Genomic DNA, 16,658 nt, shown 5'->3' with positions numbered 1-16,658 from the left:
GGGAGCCTGCAGCTTTCCTCACGGATCTGGGGAAAATCTGCAGCCAACATCCTCACTGGTCACTGCTGCAGCTGCTGACAGAGGTGGGGGGACCCAGAGGAAGGGAAGGCGGGCCTATGTCTCTGGCTTCCCAGAGCCAGTACAGCTAAATTTATTCACACTCCGTCGTATGTGTTCTGAAAACCTTTGTCAGCTACACACATACGTGGGCTGCAGGACATGCCTTCCCACCTGCATGAGACCATCCAGACTCCAAACTGACGTCTCACGCTTTTGCCCGAAGTATTTCCTCAATGTGACGTGCCCTCCCTGTGGCCTGGCCAGTCTCACTGCCATCAGTGGTACCCTCCCTTGTGCTCCTGATGTCTACAGTGAAACTTGAGCCGCAGCCTTTGATGCTCATGCAGGCAGCGCCTGCTGCCCTGTTCTTTTGTTTGGTCCTGAGGGCTGAACATCTTGTCAGGCAGTTCAGTGGTGTCTGGGTAACCTACACGTGCAGGAGTGAGAGCTGTGAGCCCCAGCTCTGCTCCACGGCTCTCCCAGCCCAGCGCCTCTCCAGGTGTGCCACCTTGGGAGTCCTCCTCCACAGACCTGTGCCCTCCAGGAAAGGTCCTGCCTCTGTGGGTATTAATCCCTAGGATGAGATAATGAGCTTGGGTCTGGGTTAGAGCCTAGGTCCTGCGTAAGTCCTTACTGACCTCTGTGTCTCCCCCTTTCTCCCTGCCTTGTGACCTGAGTAGCCCTGAGCTGGCTAAGTTTCCCCTGGAGCCAATATCCTGACCCTCTCTGCTTGGGTTGCGCCCTCCACTCCCAACAGTGCAGTTCTCTGAGGTGTCCGTGGGCCCTGCCCTCCTAGCTCTTTTGCAGAGTGGCTGAAGAGTCTGCTGGGGATACCTACTGCCCATTCTTTAGGACCTCCTTGCGGGGGACCCTGTGTTTGGGAAATGTGGAGCCCTGGAGTCTGGAGGTGAGGGGCAGGCAGGGAGGCCAGTCAGCCCTGTGTGGGCAGTTGCAGGTTGGGTGGAGAGATACAGATGGGGAAAGGAGGAACTGGGAGTCCCCTCAGCCCACTGTGTGTCCCTAACCCTCTGTACAGTTAGACTCCGGACCAAGTGCACGGTATGACCTGTCTGGGACCAGGGCTGCCCTCCTACTGGCTGTGATTCGAGACCGGCTTGGGACACAGCACGATGTGGCAGCATTGGGGGAGCTGTGCCAGGCCATGGGCTTCAAGGTCACCCTGAGGACAGACCCTACAGCTCAGGTCAGGGGAGACCCAAAACTGAAGGAGTTTGGAAGGAAGGGCACCCTCCCCTAGGGCCCTGGAGTTTTCCTTCCTGGGTCTCTCCCACACCACAGGCAGGATGTACATCTAAGTCTTGCCTCTGACTTCTTCCTACATGCACGTGACAGTCACGTCCTTGACTTGGAAAGCCTGCTCTCCAAGACAGAGGCTGAAGAAGTACCCCCAGCCCCATGGTGGTCAGCCAGGGGTTGGTTCAGACCTTGTTCTCACCACTCCAGGCATTCTGGGAGGAGCTGGTTCAGTTCCGAGAGAAGCTGGACTCTCACAAGGGCCCTGTGAGCTGTGCCCTGGTGGCCCTGATGGCTCACGGGGGGCCACAGGGGCAGCTACTGGGGGCTGATGGCCAAGAAGTACAGCCTGAGATGCTGGTGCAGGGGCTGAGCTCCTGCCAGGCACTGCGTGGCCGCCCCAAGGTCTTCCTGCTCCAGACCTGCCGTGGGGGTAAGGGGCCCTGCCTCGGGCCCAACCACTTACCCTGGTTTCCTCTGCCAGCCCTTGGCCTCCCACATTTCCTGCCCACCTCCTCCAGGGAAGCCATCCCTGCCCCCTCCCCACAAACTTGAGCCTGTATGAGTATTGCCAGCTCTGTAAGCCTGCCCCCTATTTATATGGAGTCGGGATTACCCAGAGATATCCTGAGGTGCCTCTGAGTACAAGCATCTGACCCCCTGCTTCTCCAGGGAACAGAGACCCTGGTGTGGGGCCAAGAGCTCTCCCGTGGTACAGGCGCTGGCTGAGAGCACCCCCAGCCATCCCCACCCAGGCAGATGTTCTCCAGATTCATGCTGATGCCCCAGGTGGGTCTGCCTTCCTCCTAGAGCCTGGGCTTGGCACACTGGTGGTGGGATCACTCATGGCGTACTTCCAGGACTGCCATCTTGGGGTCTGCTGCCACCTCTGCCCCTTCTTTGCCAAGACTCAGGGAGGAAAGGTCTCCTTAAGCTGCCAGGCACCTAACTGAGCTGAGCAGCTTCTTTGAGTTCCTACAGCCAGAATGCTGTAAGACTTTGGTTTTCCAACTGTCTTCCTGTCCTGAATTTCCCACTGCCCTCTGTGCTGCCCTTGAACCAGAGACAAGACCTGAGGCAGGTGGTGTCTCAGGATGCTGGTAAGGGGAGTTGACTCTTTTGCAGGTAACCCTCCCTCCACTCCAGGCAGCTCTGGCCAAGCAGATGTCCTTACTGTCTATGCAGCCGCTGAGGGTAAGTTACTGTGGCCCTGGCTTCCCGCCCCGAGACCTGGTGTGACTCTAGTATCAGCAAGAATAGGTGTACCAGCCCAGCCGCAGTTAAGCCATGTTCCCCCCATAGCTTATTCTTTATCGTCATAGTAACAATGGCAAGTTTTTGTCAAGTGCTCACTATGCCAAGCCCTTGTGTCCTTCAAAGACAGGGCAGGTCGGCTTGCCTCAGGACCCTGACCAATGTTAGATACCTAGCAAGTCCACAGCAAATGTTTCTTCAACATCGATTCTATCCAAATGCTCTACAGATACCAGCAACTTCTCCCTGATGCAAGAAGTCCCTGACCCTGCTCTGGTCTCAAGCCAGATACCCAGAATGCCCTCTGCTTCCCCTTCTCACTCCTCCCACCCACAATGGGCCTCTGGGGGTTGGGATACAGAGGGCGGCAGCCCAAGGCTGATCTGGCCCCATCCCCTAAGCTAGGCTGCGTGGCCTATCGGGATGAAGAAAAGGGCTCGGACTTTGTTCAGACACTGGTGGAGGTCATCAGAGCCAACCCTGGACGAGATGTCCTTGAGCTGCTAACTGAGGTGTGAGGCCGGGTGGGAACAGGGACCGAAAGGAAGGCTGGGTTGGTGGCAGTGTTCCCATTACCTCTCACCCCAGGGACAGAAGTCTCTCTGTCTCTCTCTGTCAAACACTCATGGCGCCCTGGTCAAAACATCTAGCAGCGATATGCACGGGGTGAGGATTCTTTCCCACGGGGTGGGGAGCCTTTCCCTCTGGTTGGGAATTTTTTTAGTTGAGAGCAAGGCACCCATATTAAACCTGTGGAGTAGTGTGAGGCTTACAGAACAACAGTGTTGTGGGGCACGCCTGTAGCTAGCTAAAAGGTTGCGGCAGGATCTCCGAGTTTGAGACCAGCCTGGGACACACAGTGATACTGTTTCAGAAAGCATCCTTTCCCCCCAAAGTGACCGCCAGGAAACAAGGAAGGACCGCAGTGGGTGTGCCAGACTGAGCCCCTCGGGGCCTAGCTGACTGTCTCTCCTCAGGTCAACAGGAGGGTTTGTGAGCTGGATGTGCTGGGACCAGACAGTGATGAGCTGCGCAAGGCCTGCTTGGAGATCCTCTCTCTCCCCCTTCCGCGCTCTGCCAGCGATGCAGCGTCTTGGGCGTGGGAGTTCAAATAGTGTGTAATAAATATCTGCTCACAATCGTTGTGCTCCGGGAAATGCATGCACTCTGTGAAATAAGTGAAGTAACGGGTGAAGTACCTGACCCTGGATAGGGGAACAGCTGTGCTCCTGAGGACCAGAGGCTGTCTGTGTCTCGCCTCTGGGGCTATGGAACCTAACAGGATATGCTGGGAGAGGCCCAAGGAGAAAGAAGTCCCGGGAAGGACCAGCTCAGGGGCCCAGCTCTCTCCTGCCGAGTTCCTGGTGCGTGCGTTCTTCAGTCCCCACCTGGCTCTGGGCACCAAGATGCAGGGGAGGCGAGCCAGGTCGGGTCCGGAGACTGGAAGACCTCTGCGGATACACCGGTGATGTGACGGCGCAAGCGCATGGGCTGTTCCTGAGCCTGAGTTGAGGAGGAGAGGCGGAGGAGATCCGAAAGGCGAGCCTCTCCGATTCAGAGGGGCTTCCGTTCACGGACTGCCCAGGAGCGCTCAGACTGATTCAAATTTATTGAAGCTCCCAAGCAGCTTTCACTAAACAGACTAACCCAAGGGGTAGGACCTTTCCAGTTTAAGCATGCGCAGTAGGCTCTTACGAAAGCCTTATGAAAAGAATGAGGAGAGAAGTAAGACGTGGGGCCGCGTGGCCTAATGGATAAGGCGTCTGATTCCGGATCAGAAGATTGGGGGTTCGAGTCCCTTCGTGGTCGCTGCAAGTGTTTAGTTTTTACAAATTCCTACTTGATTTCCCATTCCAGGGTTTTCTCTATTTTCACCCTACGCCTCAGGACGGGTATCCCGGACCACAGGAGAGCGAACTAACTCCCAAGAAAGATGCCAGACTGAATTGTTTGCGGGAGAAGCTGGGAGTTGTCCCAAGGGGAAGCCAAAGACGTTTTGATTAAAAAACTCAACAGGCTAACAGGTTGATAGCACAATGTGGTTAATGCAATGAATGTCATTGAACAGGACATCTGAAAATTATATATATATTCACAGCTCTAAAATCCGTGAAACAATCTAATAGATTAGAATTCTTATAATGCGAGGGTGTCCTTGTCCAGGCACACAGTAGTCCCACTCCGCATTTGAGAGTTAAAGGCCAGTCTTGTCTCAACAAAGAGCTGTCTCCTTAGGGGTCCAGTGTAAATATAAAATTTTAAATGGCAAGAGTATGTCTAGAATTGAATCGACATTTCTCGTGGAGGGGTCGCGGGGGGGGGGTAAGCGGAAAAGTCTTTCATCCCCGCAATTCCTAGGAGAGGGCGAGGGCGGGGAGCCAGCTCTCGTGGCACAGCGTTGTGCGGAGTTTATTTGCTCTTTAATATTGCAGTGGTTTAATAAGGTTTGTAAATGCGTTAGATCAAACACACACACACCACACACACACACCACACACACCATACACACCATACACACCACACACACACCACACACACCATACACACACACCACCCACACACACCACACACCACCCACACACCACCCACACACACTACCCACACACCACACACACACCACACACACACACTACACACACCACACACACACCACACACACACACTACCCACACACCACACACACACCACACACACACACTACACACACCACACACACACCACACACACACACTACCCACACACCACACACACACCACACACACACACTACACACACATACCACACACACACACCACACACACATACCACACACACACACCACACACACACATACACACCACACACACACCACACACACACCACACACACACACATACACACTACCCACACACCACACACACACCACACACACACACATACACATACACACCACACACACATACACATACACACACACACCACACACACACATACCACACACACACACATACACATACACACTACCCACACACCACACACACACCACACACATACATACATACACACCACACACACACCACACACACACATACACATACACACCACACACACACACCACACACACACACACACATACACATACACACCACACACACACACACCACACACACCATACACACCACACACACACACACCACACACCATACACACACCACCCACACACACCACACACCACACACACACCACCCACACACCACACACACACCACACACACACCACACACACGGTAAAGGAGAGCCCAAAGAACATAAGGGTAGTGTAACTAGACTGGAACTCAGCCTCAAATCAAAGATCTGATTCCTACGACTGGGCTGACTGAGCACAATTTTATTTTATTTTATTTTTTTGAGGGGGAGGGTATCAAACAAAAAATAGGCCAGCTGTACACTTTATAAAGAAAAAAAGTGAGGACCTGACCCTACCAAGTAGCATTTGGTGGAAGAGACAGAGGGAGAGGACTGGACAGAAGCTGAGCACAGCCCACATTCTCTTTTTTCTGGACGGGGAACTGCACTGCAAAACCCATTGTCGAGCCGGCTTCTGTATCCTGCATCGCGCACACTTTTCCCCTACCCGCCATCCCGGTTTAAGGGATCATTCAATATTTGAATCTTGGACACCTTACATCCACGTAGACCAATGAGTTAAGATAAAAGCAGTGATGAACATTTTTTAGTTTCTTCTTCACAAGTGCGGCTCCTTTTAGATCTCAATGGTGCTGGGGCCTTGACATAATCAGAGCTGGAGCGAAGGGCTGGGGAGAGGGCAGCGATGTGCGAGGAAATGGTACACGGAGTTGGTAGACACGGAAACAGCGGAGAGAAACAAACTGGTGGAAGACACAGAACGCCTTCTTTCCGTCAGCCCCGGTGGCCTAATGGATAAGGCATTGGCCTCCTAAGCCAGGGATTGTGGGTTCGAGTCCCACCCGGGGTAGGAGAGCTGCGTTTTAATGAAACATAAAGGAGAAACGGAAACATTCTTAAAAATAAGAGCGGTTTTTGACGTACTTCTCAACTTAGACGTAATATTTGTTTTTGACGTACTTCTCAACCTAGACGTAATATTTGTTTTCAAATAAATACATGTTTTCAGTTTACAAAATGTCGTGTGGTTTCGGTTTTTTGAACCACCAATTATTAGTTGATGTGAAAACAGCAATTGTTCAGATTCTAGATGTGCAATTTTATTGTGGTTCATTTTTCCTTTCCCCTTCCTTCCTTCCTTCTTTCCTTCCTTCTTCCTTCCTTCCCTCCTTTAAGTTACTTATGAGAGACAGGGTTGTGAATGTTCTTTGTACTGTACCTGGAAATATGATATATTTGTAAGGTGTCAGGTTAAATACATGAAAATTAAATATAAAGATAAGAAAACACGGCTTTTATAGGCTTGTGAGTCTGTAGACTTGCAGAGTGGAAAGTGTAGCACCGTATGAGAACTCCTCAGAAATCCTCCCTATTTCAGTATATAAACATATGCACATCTCGCAAAACTGCTCGCCCAACGTGGGGCTCGAACCCACGACCCTGAGATTAAGAGTCTCATGCTCTACCGACTGAGCTAGCCGGGCGGCGTTGGTGATGGCCGTCCTACAAGCCTCTTGGAGTTCTTTAGAACTTCCGGGTTCTAGAACAGTTGGAACTGGTTCTGGCCTTCTAGGACAAGCATGTAGCCTCAGTGGTGGGATTTCTCCTCCAACCTCCTCCAACTGCACGGTCAGCCACAGACTAGGGGACAAGGTGGTAGTCTGTGAGGATGTTAATGAGACCCCGTGTAGGGCCTGATTGGTTTCACGATCTAATAACCTCGTGCGAGCTCGTGCTCTCAAACTCGCCGCAGGGACATTGGATCCCGCCCCAAACGCTATGCGGAGGCGAGGTGTGGAGCGTTCGTTCTGCCGCTCGATTCGGAAGAACCGAACCCTGAGTGCAGCTCTGGCTTCTGTATTGGTGTCTCTGAGCCGCGTGGGTCTCAGTGCCGAGTCCAGGCCGGGGTGGGCTCGGCCAAGGGACAGGACCTGCGGGTTCTTTGGAGGATCCTGGCTTTGCCCGCCCGCCTGAGCTCGAGGGGACTGAAAGATCCGGAGGCGGCAATCCTGTCTCACTCTCGAGGTTTCTAGACTCGGATTCTATTTGGGGTGAAATTTCTAAGCCGGGGTCCACCATGAGATCGCGTTACTCACGCGAGCTCTTTGACTTCCTTTCCCGGAGGACGGTAGTCCCTGGCCATTCATGCCGAATGCTTGGCCACAGGCTGGGGTCTGACCTACCTTGAGGGTGTGGGAACTTTCGCTTCCGTCCCCACCGTGCCGCGTCTCCCCGGTTTTCTGGAACTCACAGAGAAACGAACTCCGAACTCTTCCGGGCATGACTAAACGAACGGATTCTATGGACGTTGCGTGTCGGATGAAGGTATCCAAGGACTTGTACCTGGCCTTCCCCTCATGGCGGCTCGTTGGTCTAGGGGTATGATTCTCGCTTTGGGTGCGAGAGGTCCCGGGTTCAAATCCCGGACGAGCCCTTGTTTTTAGTTTTACACCCAGCGGGAAGATTTCGGACAGAGTCGATGGCTGGGATCCCGTCCTCACGTCTATTCTGCCAGATCTCCGGTTCGACGAAGCCATGGGTTCTAGCTGGAGCTGAAGGACAAACGGTGCGTGCTCTGGACTCTGGCAGAAAACAAGGACACCCCTGTCTCCGCAGATGCCTGGGTGTCGGGTGCCAGGTCTCTGCTCAGGGCGCGTTGTTTTCCTTCGTCGCGAAGTTAAATTCCGGCGACGCGCGTGTTCTGAAACACCCTATGCGCATTCCACAACTACCGGGAGCCGATGGCGACAGTAGAGGCTGTGTGCCCTCAGCCTTGGGGCCACCAATATAATGCTAGCTGGGCACGCGAACTCCGATTCCTTTTTGAACACTACAGTTTTACTAGATTTTATTATTTGATTATCGAGGGATGGCAAGACCATTAGAGGAGACGACCGCCACTGAAAAGATGGTTTTTTGGCTCATGGAGGAAGGAGCGTGGCATCGTGAGCGACCATAACTGCCGTGTCAAGGAGGGAGTGGGACACCACACTGATCTAGGGACAGTTAGACAAGACTCAACATGAGCTGGAGTCTTTTCCTGCGGGCAAATCTTATGGTGGATCTTGATAAACTGAGCCTACCTGGTAAGGGGGGGAGGGAGTCCCCACACGTGATCCAACACAGCCTCGGGTTTATGCTAAGCTCACCAGATTGGCATCACAACTGCCGTGCTTCCTGCAGCACTCGCTGGCCTGGTAAGAGTCACCTCTCTGCCCACACTCTGCTTGGCTGCCACAGCTCACAAACGCATCCTAGGTTCCTAGAGAAGCTCAGGGAGTGTGGGGTATCTAGAGTTGAGGTCAAACCCACAGACTACTCACTCTGGGTCTCCAGCTCAGACACAGGAAGGGGTGTTCCTGAGAAGACACTGGACCTGTTCTGGGTTATCATAGGTTGTACAAAATATCACTGTTCACACTGTGTTTAGCCTTGAGTGGCTCCATTTTATAAAGCAACAGTTTGGTCTGCATTTCTCCATTTTGAACATAAATGTTAAGAAAGAATGACTCTATATCTTGTTTATACAAGTAAACAATGACTGCCTGCACACGGAGGCAGACCAGCAATGTATTTCTACAAGTAGATAACGTCTCCAGATATACTAAGTCATATACCGCTCTTGCCAGATGAAACCCTTCATTTTGGACTACAAAGGAGCATCCAAGACTAAAGATTTCATCCAAGAAAATCGCCAGACCAAGGCTCCGATGCAGTTTCCATGCCTGCTACACTGGGCTGCAGTACACGGCTGGTCGACTACAGACTCTCACCACTGCGTCAGTTCTCCATCTCTGACTTCGGGACAGCCTTTCTGAACTCTGAAGCCTACACACACACACCACACACACACCCCACACCACACATATCTCACACACACACACACACACCACACACATATCACACACACCACACACACACACACACCACACCACACACACCACACACCACATATATCACACACACACACCACACACATATCACACACACCACACACACACACACACCACACCACACACACCACACACCACACATATCACACACACCACACACACACACACCACACATATCACACACATACCACATACACACACTCATATTCACATACACACACACCACACACACTCACACTCAGACACAAATCACATACACATACCACACATACTCAGACACACATCACATGCACACACATCACATAAACACACTGCACACTGTGAGAAATATAACGTGTGATCTCAGAGTTAATATTAATTAATAAAATTGGAATACAAAGAACCTGTGAGTTGGGTGGTAGGGGCGCCCGCCTTTAGTCCCAACACTTGGGAGGCAGAGGAAGGCAGATCTCTGTGAGTTCAGGCCAGCCTGGTCTACAGAGTGAGTTCCAGGAGAGGCTCCAAAGCTACAGAGAAACCCTGTCTTGAAAAACAAAAACAAACAAACAAAAAAGAATCTGTGATTGCCAACATCCAGATATCTAGTCAAATCAGGATGACTTGGAAAATTACAGGCAATAAAAGCAATGTAGATTGTGAATTTATTGTTACTCAATAGATTCTGACATTGTGAAAAGACAAACCAAACGTGTCCCTGTTTCTGACATTAACACACTCAGGCCAGCTAGTGGCAGGACTTAGGAGGAGAGAGACAAATGGTACATCTAAATCTAACTCAGTCACTAGGAAGGCAGCCCGAGGACCTGTACCAGCATAGATTACCCAAAAACACAGCTCGATTCTGGGATGTGGGATCAAACCTCCAGGTGGAACTAAGAAATACAAGCCTGTACAGAGGCTTGAATCCACACCCGAAACAGAGTTGTAGCTCTAGACCAAGTGCCACTCCACAGCTTTTTCTGACCAACTCAACGCTCAGTTTTTGAGTCTGAGCATGCATCCATGGCACAGAGACCAGCAGGAGGATCCCACGCGTCGAGGTCTCAGCATTGGAGTGGAGGAACTGGAAGATGCCGAGTTGTGCAACTCTGGGTCCAGCACTCCATTGGGCCCCGTCAAGTCTGTCTTCCAAGATCTTCCTGTGCTCAAACTGTGGTCTGCACCGGAGAGGACTGTGTGGGTCTTTGCCTGCCACCACTTCCTCAGGCCAGAGACCCTGAGAGGGCAGGAGTGTTGGTTTTTGGGTTCTTGAGTCCCAAAGGGCCGTAGCAGGGGGCAGCTGTCACTCTGCTCTGTCTGGTTGTGAATTTGAAGTTCCTGTGGGGTTGTGAGGTTTGGGTCAGACCAGATGACCTGCATTGCCTAGGAAATGTAGAGGCCTTTCTGAACCTCTTTCGGGGGCCTGCTTCACAAGCACCTGTGGTTGGCAGAGGCTCCAACTCCTCCAGTCCAGGGGACCTGGACGCCCCTTCAGGGTTTTGGAGTAGCTGTCTTCCTTAACGAATTCCAGTCCACGAGAGGACATGTTAGGAAAGTTGAAGGCTATGGCAGGGTGTGGCGGGTAACAGCTATCTATGATTGTAGCTAGGAGTGGCAGTGCATGCCTATAACACCAGCATCTGGGAAGCAGAGACAAAAAAAAGCAACAACCCAATTATGTTCATTGTCCTAGGTGTTTTGAATCACATGACTGGGTCCTTTTGCTCTACTCAAAATTTGTGGGTAGGTGAGGACAAGTTCTTCAAGTTTCAGCTTCTGGTAGCTTTTGTATTCCTACATTGGCAGCTGAGACCTGTAACAGCAGTAGAGAGCACCCTCTAGTGTTCCAGCCCTCATGCCAGCCTCCCGCCCTGGGCCTCTCCATCACTGAAATCTCAGCTCTCCCGACTCGGCCCTCCTTGGATTCAACAAGGTGCCTCATATGCAAATAGAGGGTTTTGTTTCCACCAATCACAGCTTTCCTTCTTTAGCACCAACCACAGCCATCACAGCTTGTGTTTTGGACCAATCACAACCATCTCTCAGCTAGACTGTCGGGAATGTAGCTTCTCTGGCCCAGGTGGCCATGATTGCAGGGTCTTGAAGAGTTCACCAAACCTTGAGCTAGCAGGAAGTCTTGTCCAAGCTATTTGGAACAGATTTGGCTGAGGCTACACCTTCACACCCAGGCAAATCAGTTGTGATCAGCAGCTAGTTTTCTCAAAAGCTAGTGAGTATTCTTGATGGATGTGCTGATTGCAGTGACAAGTCATTTGCTCTAGGCAGCCAGAGCCGCAATGGAGAATCTGAGAGCTGCTAACTTGGGAGTCACATTGCCCGTCTTCAGTGTCTTTGCTTACAGTAAGAACTGGAAGAACCATCATGTACACAAATAATGATTTGAGCTAAGTGTAATGGTGTAGGCCTTTAATTCCAGCACTCAGGAGGCAGAGGTAGTCGGATTTCCATGAAGTTGAGGCCAGCCTAGTCTACAAAGGGAGTTTCAGTACAGTAAGTAAGTAACACACACACACACACACACACACACACACACACACACACACACTTGTCTCAAAAAACCAATAAAACAAAACAAAAATCTGTCTCCAAAAACAAACCCACTGTGTAGACCAGCCTGTCCTTGAACTCATATAGATCACCTGCCTTTGCCTCCTGAGTGCTGACATTAAAAGTGTGAGCCACCACTGCCCAGCACTAATAATAATTTTAACAGTGCTCTAAGGTTAAGAGCTCATTTGTCTCATAGGTACTTAAATCCCATAAACCATTACAGCTTTTACAGCAAAACTCCAAAACATCTTACAGTATACTGATTAGCTTCCTATAGCTGCTGTTAGAAATTACTAGAAGGTTGGTGGCTTAAAACAGTAGAAAGGTATTGTTGCCATTCTGAAGCCAACAGCTTTTTCTTAAGGTATTTGCAAGGCCTGCTTCCTCTCAAGGCTCCAAGGAGGACCCTTCCTTGTTTCTCCCAGACTCTTGTAGTTGCCTGCAGTTGTGGAATGTTATTTTTACTACTAAAGATGTGTTACATTTGTTTATGTTGTGGAATATTACTTTAACTATGTAAAGATGTGTTGCATGTGTTTATGTTGTATTTGTTTAACTAGGCAAAGATGTGTTAACGCCGGGCGTTGGTGGCGCACGCCTTTAATCCCAGCACTGGGGAGGCAGAGGCAGGCGGATCTCTGTGAGTTCGAGAGCAGCCTGGACTACCAAGTGAGTTCCAGGACAGCCTCCAAAGCCACAGAGAAACCCTGTCTCGAAAAACCAAAAAAAAAAAAAAAAAAAAAAACCAAAAAAAAAACAAAAAACAAAGATGTGTTGCATTTGTTTCTGCTGCATTTGTTTAATTATGTATAGATGTGTTGCTGTTTCACTTTGCCTGCCTAAGTCACCTGATTGGTCTAATAAAAATCTGAATGATCAATAGCCAGTCAGTAGAGGGACAGGTGGGGTTGGTGGGCAGAGAGAATAAATAAGAGGAGGAATCGCCGGGCGGTGGTGGCGCACGCCTTTAATCCTAGCACTCGGGAGGCAGAGGCAGGCGGATCTCTGTGCGTTCGAGGCCAGGCTGGACCGATAGCCTCCGAAACAATACAGAGAAACCCTGTCTCGTAAAAACCAAAAAAAAAAAAAAAAAAGAGGAGGAATCTAGGCTTTAGACTGGTGAGAAGAAAGGAGGAAGAGATGAGGAGAGAGAGAAAGGGAGACACCTGGGGCCAGCAAGCCGGCAGCCAACCAGACAAAGAAGGACATACAGAATGAAAGAAAGGTAAAAAGTCCCAAGGCAAAATGTAGATGAAGAGAAACAGGCTCGTTTAAGTTATAAGAGCTAATGGGACAAGCGTAAGATAAGGCTGAGCATTCATAATTGATGGTAAGTCTTCACGTCATGATTTGGGAGTTGGTTGGTGGCCCAAAAGAGAGCCTGCTACATGAAGTTTTATTGTTCTTCAATTACAGATACATGCTTCTGTCAGTCTAGCAATGTCTCCCCACTGTTTTTGTCTCTCCATTTCAGTCTTTGGATTAGGGCTTACTCCACTTCACTGTGAACTCACTCAACTTTGCTAATTGTATCTGCAAAGACCCCTGTACTATGTGGTCCAGGTTTACCTGGGATTTTTGTTGTTTGTTTTGAAATCAAGTGTCACTGTAGCCCAGGCTGGCCTCTAACTCATAGACAGCCACCTTCTCCTCTGCCTCTCGAGTTCTGATTAAAGTTACAAGCCACCATACCTGGTCTATACATGCATCTTGGGGGAAAACTGTGTAACCTAGTCCTGATGTTATTTTGTTGTTGATTTTTGTTTTGTTTTCTTTTTGAGACAGCCTCCTGTATTCTGTCTAGGCAACTGAGAATGAGTTTGTACTTTTTATTTTTTTCTCACTGTAGTTTAGGCTGGCCTGGAACTCATTATGTGTCCCGACCCTCAGGACACTCATCGTGGGTCTGGTGGACACCTAGGAAAAAGATGGGGGGCAGGGGATACAAGTACGGACACCAAGACAAGAGTCTGATCAAGGCGACAACTTTATTCATCCCAAAGGGATTTATATAGGGGAAGGGAGGAGGGGAAGGAATGGGGGATGTGCTGTAGCTGCGATGAACCTGGTGGAGCGGAAGGTCAGTGGGATGGGTAGGTCATCCTGTGTCCTCTGGTAACCTAACTGCAGACTCTAACTTTATCTTTCACATTCCACCTTCTATTAAGCCTACGCCCTAGATAAGCCGCAGGTCTGTTTCTGGAATTTGGCAGGTAGCAGGGTGGTCCCGAGTCACGTACTTTCTATGAGGGTCTTTTCTTATGAGTACATGAGGCAGCCGTACCTGGCTGATGGCCGGAGGTCCCTGACAATTATGTAGCCCACACTTTCCTTGAATTGTATTTATCTTTCTGACTCCTGAGTGCTGGGGTTACTAATGTGAAACACCATGTCCAGCACAACTGGGAATTTTAAGTCATGAAGAGTCATCCGTATACAGCTAGCAAACCACAGGACCAGCATCTTCTAACATGGAAGCAAGACCCTTCCTGCCCAAACAAATGAACAGAATAGATGTAGTCAAAGGGGACTCATACTATCAAACTTGGAGTTAGAGAACAATGCACTCAAAACAGCTGTACCCTAAGTCTGGTCTGAAGCAGAGGGACCTATCTGTCTCTGCTTGTGAGTGAAACCCTGGCTTAGCGAATCCCATATTCTAGGGCTGCCCGATCATCTGGTCATTTTGATTGTTTGATGGTAAAATTGAGACAGATAAATGAGCTGTAACTCTCCCTGGGATACTGAGCCTCTGATAAGTGTTGTTAAAGCCTTGTTAAAAATCACAATTAGTGAATGGTGACTTTTATTTTTTTTATTTATTATTTTTGGAACAGGGTCTCACTGTGGCCTGAGACTTGTATGTAGATCAGGCTGGCTTGGAATTTACAGAGATCTGCTTGCCTCTGCCACCAGAATGCGTGGAGTGTAGGCGTGCTCCACCATGTTTTTTTTTTTTTAATTTAAGCACCTCCTTTGATGTTTATTTATCTATAAGTAAGCAAAGACATTGGTGGTTGGGGAAATTTGAGCTAATTGACAGCTCTTAGACTCTCCTTGTTAGCCTGCTGCCTTGAGCAAAAGCACTGTGACAGACTGCCAGCTAAACTGCCCTGCCGAACCAGTGTCTTTACAGCCTTAAGCAAGCTACACAATGCTGACCATAGGCTGATTGTTTCAGTTCCCAAGGGCGCAACTTCAGCCAGAACTATTTCCGCTTGACCAGTCTTTTTTGCAATCACCCTGCGTGAACTCTTTGTGACTGTGCAACAATTCTCACCACGGCCAAAAAGAGAGCAAACACATTTTATAATCTAGCAGATGGACTACAGAGAGTAGTTCTAAAGAGAAAGTGCTGTGATTGGCGCAAACGCAGGCCTTCATTTGCATATGAGGTGTGCTGTGATTGGTGCAAATGCTTTGTGATCAGGTGTTCGGCCCTCTTGAATCATTCTGCTGAGATTCCCTTCTGTACTATCTGCCCTGATGTGGTTTCTCAGCCGTCTTGTCTTTGAATTGCAACTGGGCGAAGGCAGCAGAGCAGCCTAGCTGCTTCCCCATCGTTGGGAGCTGAAGGGCGCTCCTGGGGCTGCTCTTGCCTTTGTTCCGACCTCACACACGCCGCCATCAAACACAGAGGTATATAAAAGCTGCCAAACACAGGCCTTGATTTTCTCCTTGCACTCCCGAAATTACTATTTGAGTAGAGCCGCTCACGAGACCCTCACACCTCCTTTATGGGGTGTAAGCAATTAGTGGTTGCTGTGTCCGGGGTCATGCTCCAGTAAACAACCCTCCCCCATGCTCGCCAATCAGCCTACTAAAGCTTAGTGGGTAATGAAATGAAAAAGCATGCAAGAAAAAAAGAGAGAAGGCATGCAAATAGGAGGAAGACTTTTTGGGAATAAGGTGGGACCCGCAGGAGTGGGCGGAAAATGGAGGGGACCACGAAATAACCAGCATACATTACTTAAACACATGAAATTGTCAAAGAATAAATTTCGAAACTAGCCCCCCCCCCCCATTAGCTAACAGATGGGTAAGGAAAAGTGTGGCTTCCTGCTGGGTTTGATCCAGAGACCTCTCGGCCTAGAGACCACCCATCCTTTAAGAGCCCTTGCAGGGATACACGCCTTGTCCCCCATTTCGTCACTGACCTACACTCCTTGACATGGACTTCACTGGCTCAAAGCAGCTCTCCAGTAAGACGATGCGATCGGTCGTTTGAACGAAGCTTCTACCTTTTGGCTCAGACGCCCTTGTGGGGAGTAAACCTCAAGATTTCAGGCCTCCATGCATCGCACACTGGTCTCTCAGCGGCAGCACCCCGACGTCTCTGTCCCTCCATGCCAGCATGTACTTCCCGGGCCCACGAGTCTGAGCTCCTTGCCAGGAGACCCGTGGCTTTCACTGCTTTCCATTCTGAAAAAATTTCCACCGCAATTTCATCAAAGAGTAAAAAGGGACAATGTGGTTCTCGGAGGGCAGTTCCTCAGACAGTCCAGTTTGTTCAGGTGCTAGT

General features: G+C 50.0%; 1 protein-coding gene, 2 long non-coding RNA genes and 4 other non-coding genes across 10 annotated transcripts; 4 read left to right on the top strand and 3 right to left on the bottom strand.

The window, feature by feature from the left end:
• The first annotated feature begins 13 nt into the window (after positions 1 to 13).
• On the top strand, positions 14 to 4,586 carry LOC121132739 (putative caspase-16). Of its 4 annotated transcripts, XM_040748196.1 has the most exons (8): positions 14 to 83; positions 741 to 967; positions 1,097 to 1,264; positions 1,525 to 1,747; positions 1,987 to 2,103; positions 2,440 to 2,508; positions 2,974 to 3,080; positions 3,546 to 4,586. In XM_040748196.1, the coding sequence occupies exons 3-8, from the start codon at positions 1,223 to 1,225 to the stop codon at positions 3,681 to 3,683; spliced, it is 696 nt and encodes a 231-aa protein (XP_040604130.1). In that variant the 5' UTR covers positions 14 to 83; positions 741 to 967; positions 1,097 to 1,222; the 3' UTR covers positions 3,684 to 4,586. The 4 variants fall into 4 exon arrangements, with proteins under 4 accessions (XP_040604130.1, XP_040604129.1, XP_040604131.1 ...); XM_040748195.1 differs by lacking the exon at positions 14 to 83 and having other exon boundaries at positions 90 to 967; XM_040748197.1 differs by lacking the exons at positions 14 to 83; positions 741 to 967 and having other exon boundaries at positions 974 to 1,264.
• On the top strand, positions 4,305 to 4,377 carry Trnar-ccg. Its single transcript has one exon. It is a non-coding gene; the product is annotated as a tRNA-Arg (tRNA).
• A 1,333-nt stretch (positions 4,587 to 5,919) lies between the features above and the next one.
• LOC121141254 lies at positions 5,920 to 8,359 on the bottom strand. The gene is made up of 2 exons (XR_005878117.1): positions 7,877 to 8,359; positions 5,920 to 6,549 (listed from the first exon to the last, which is right to left on the bottom strand). It is a non-coding gene; the product is annotated as an uncharacterized LOC121141254 (long non-coding RNA).
• On the top strand, positions 6,471 to 6,543 carry Trnar-ccu. The gene has a single exon. It is a non-coding gene; the product is annotated as a tRNA-Arg (tRNA).
• Positions 7,105 to 7,177, bottom strand: Trnak-cuu. The gene has a single exon. It is a non-coding gene; the product is annotated as a tRNA-Lys (tRNA).
• Trnap-ugg lies at positions 8,056 to 8,127 on the top strand. The gene has a single exon. It is a non-coding gene; the product is annotated as a tRNA-Pro (tRNA).
• Positions 8,360 to 10,213: 1,854 nt separating the features above from the next.
• Positions 10,214 to 16,631, bottom strand: LOC121141107. The gene is made up of 2 exons (XR_005878015.1): positions 16,294 to 16,631; positions 10,214 to 11,205 (listed from the first exon to the last, which is right to left on the bottom strand). It is a non-coding gene; the product is annotated as an uncharacterized LOC121141107 (long non-coding RNA).
• Between the last annotated feature and the right edge of the window lie 27 nt (positions 16,632 to 16,658).

Source organism: Mesocricetus auratus, unplaced genomic scaffold (genome assembly GCF_017639785.1).
Source record: "Mesocricetus auratus isolate SY011 unplaced genomic scaffold, BCM_Maur_2.0 Super-Scaffold_100007, whole genome shotgun sequence".
NCBI classification, from domain to species: Eukaryota; Metazoa; Chordata; class Mammalia; order Rodentia; family Cricetidae; genus Mesocricetus; species Mesocricetus auratus.
The sequence above is the reverse complement of the archived record's forward strand: the minus strand, read 5'-3'. Positions and strand labels throughout refer to the sequence as shown.

What these genes read in the sequence shown, in the direction of transcription:
- LOC121132739 (XM_040748194.1), top strand. Translation starts at nt 1,477, where the DNA reads ATGGTGGTCAGCCAGGGGTTGGTTCAGACCTTGTTCTCACCACTCCAG. An exon ending in TGTCTATGCAGCCGCTGAGG is followed by an intron (nt 2,509 to 2,973) that starts GTAAGTTACTGT and finishes CCCCTAAGCTAG; the next exon opens with GCTGCGTGGCCTATCGGGAT. An exon ending in TCCTTGAGCTGCTAACTGAG is followed by an intron (nt 3,081 to 3,545) that starts GTGTGAGGCCGG and finishes GTCTCTCCTCAG; the next exon opens with GTCAACAGGAGGGTTTGTGA.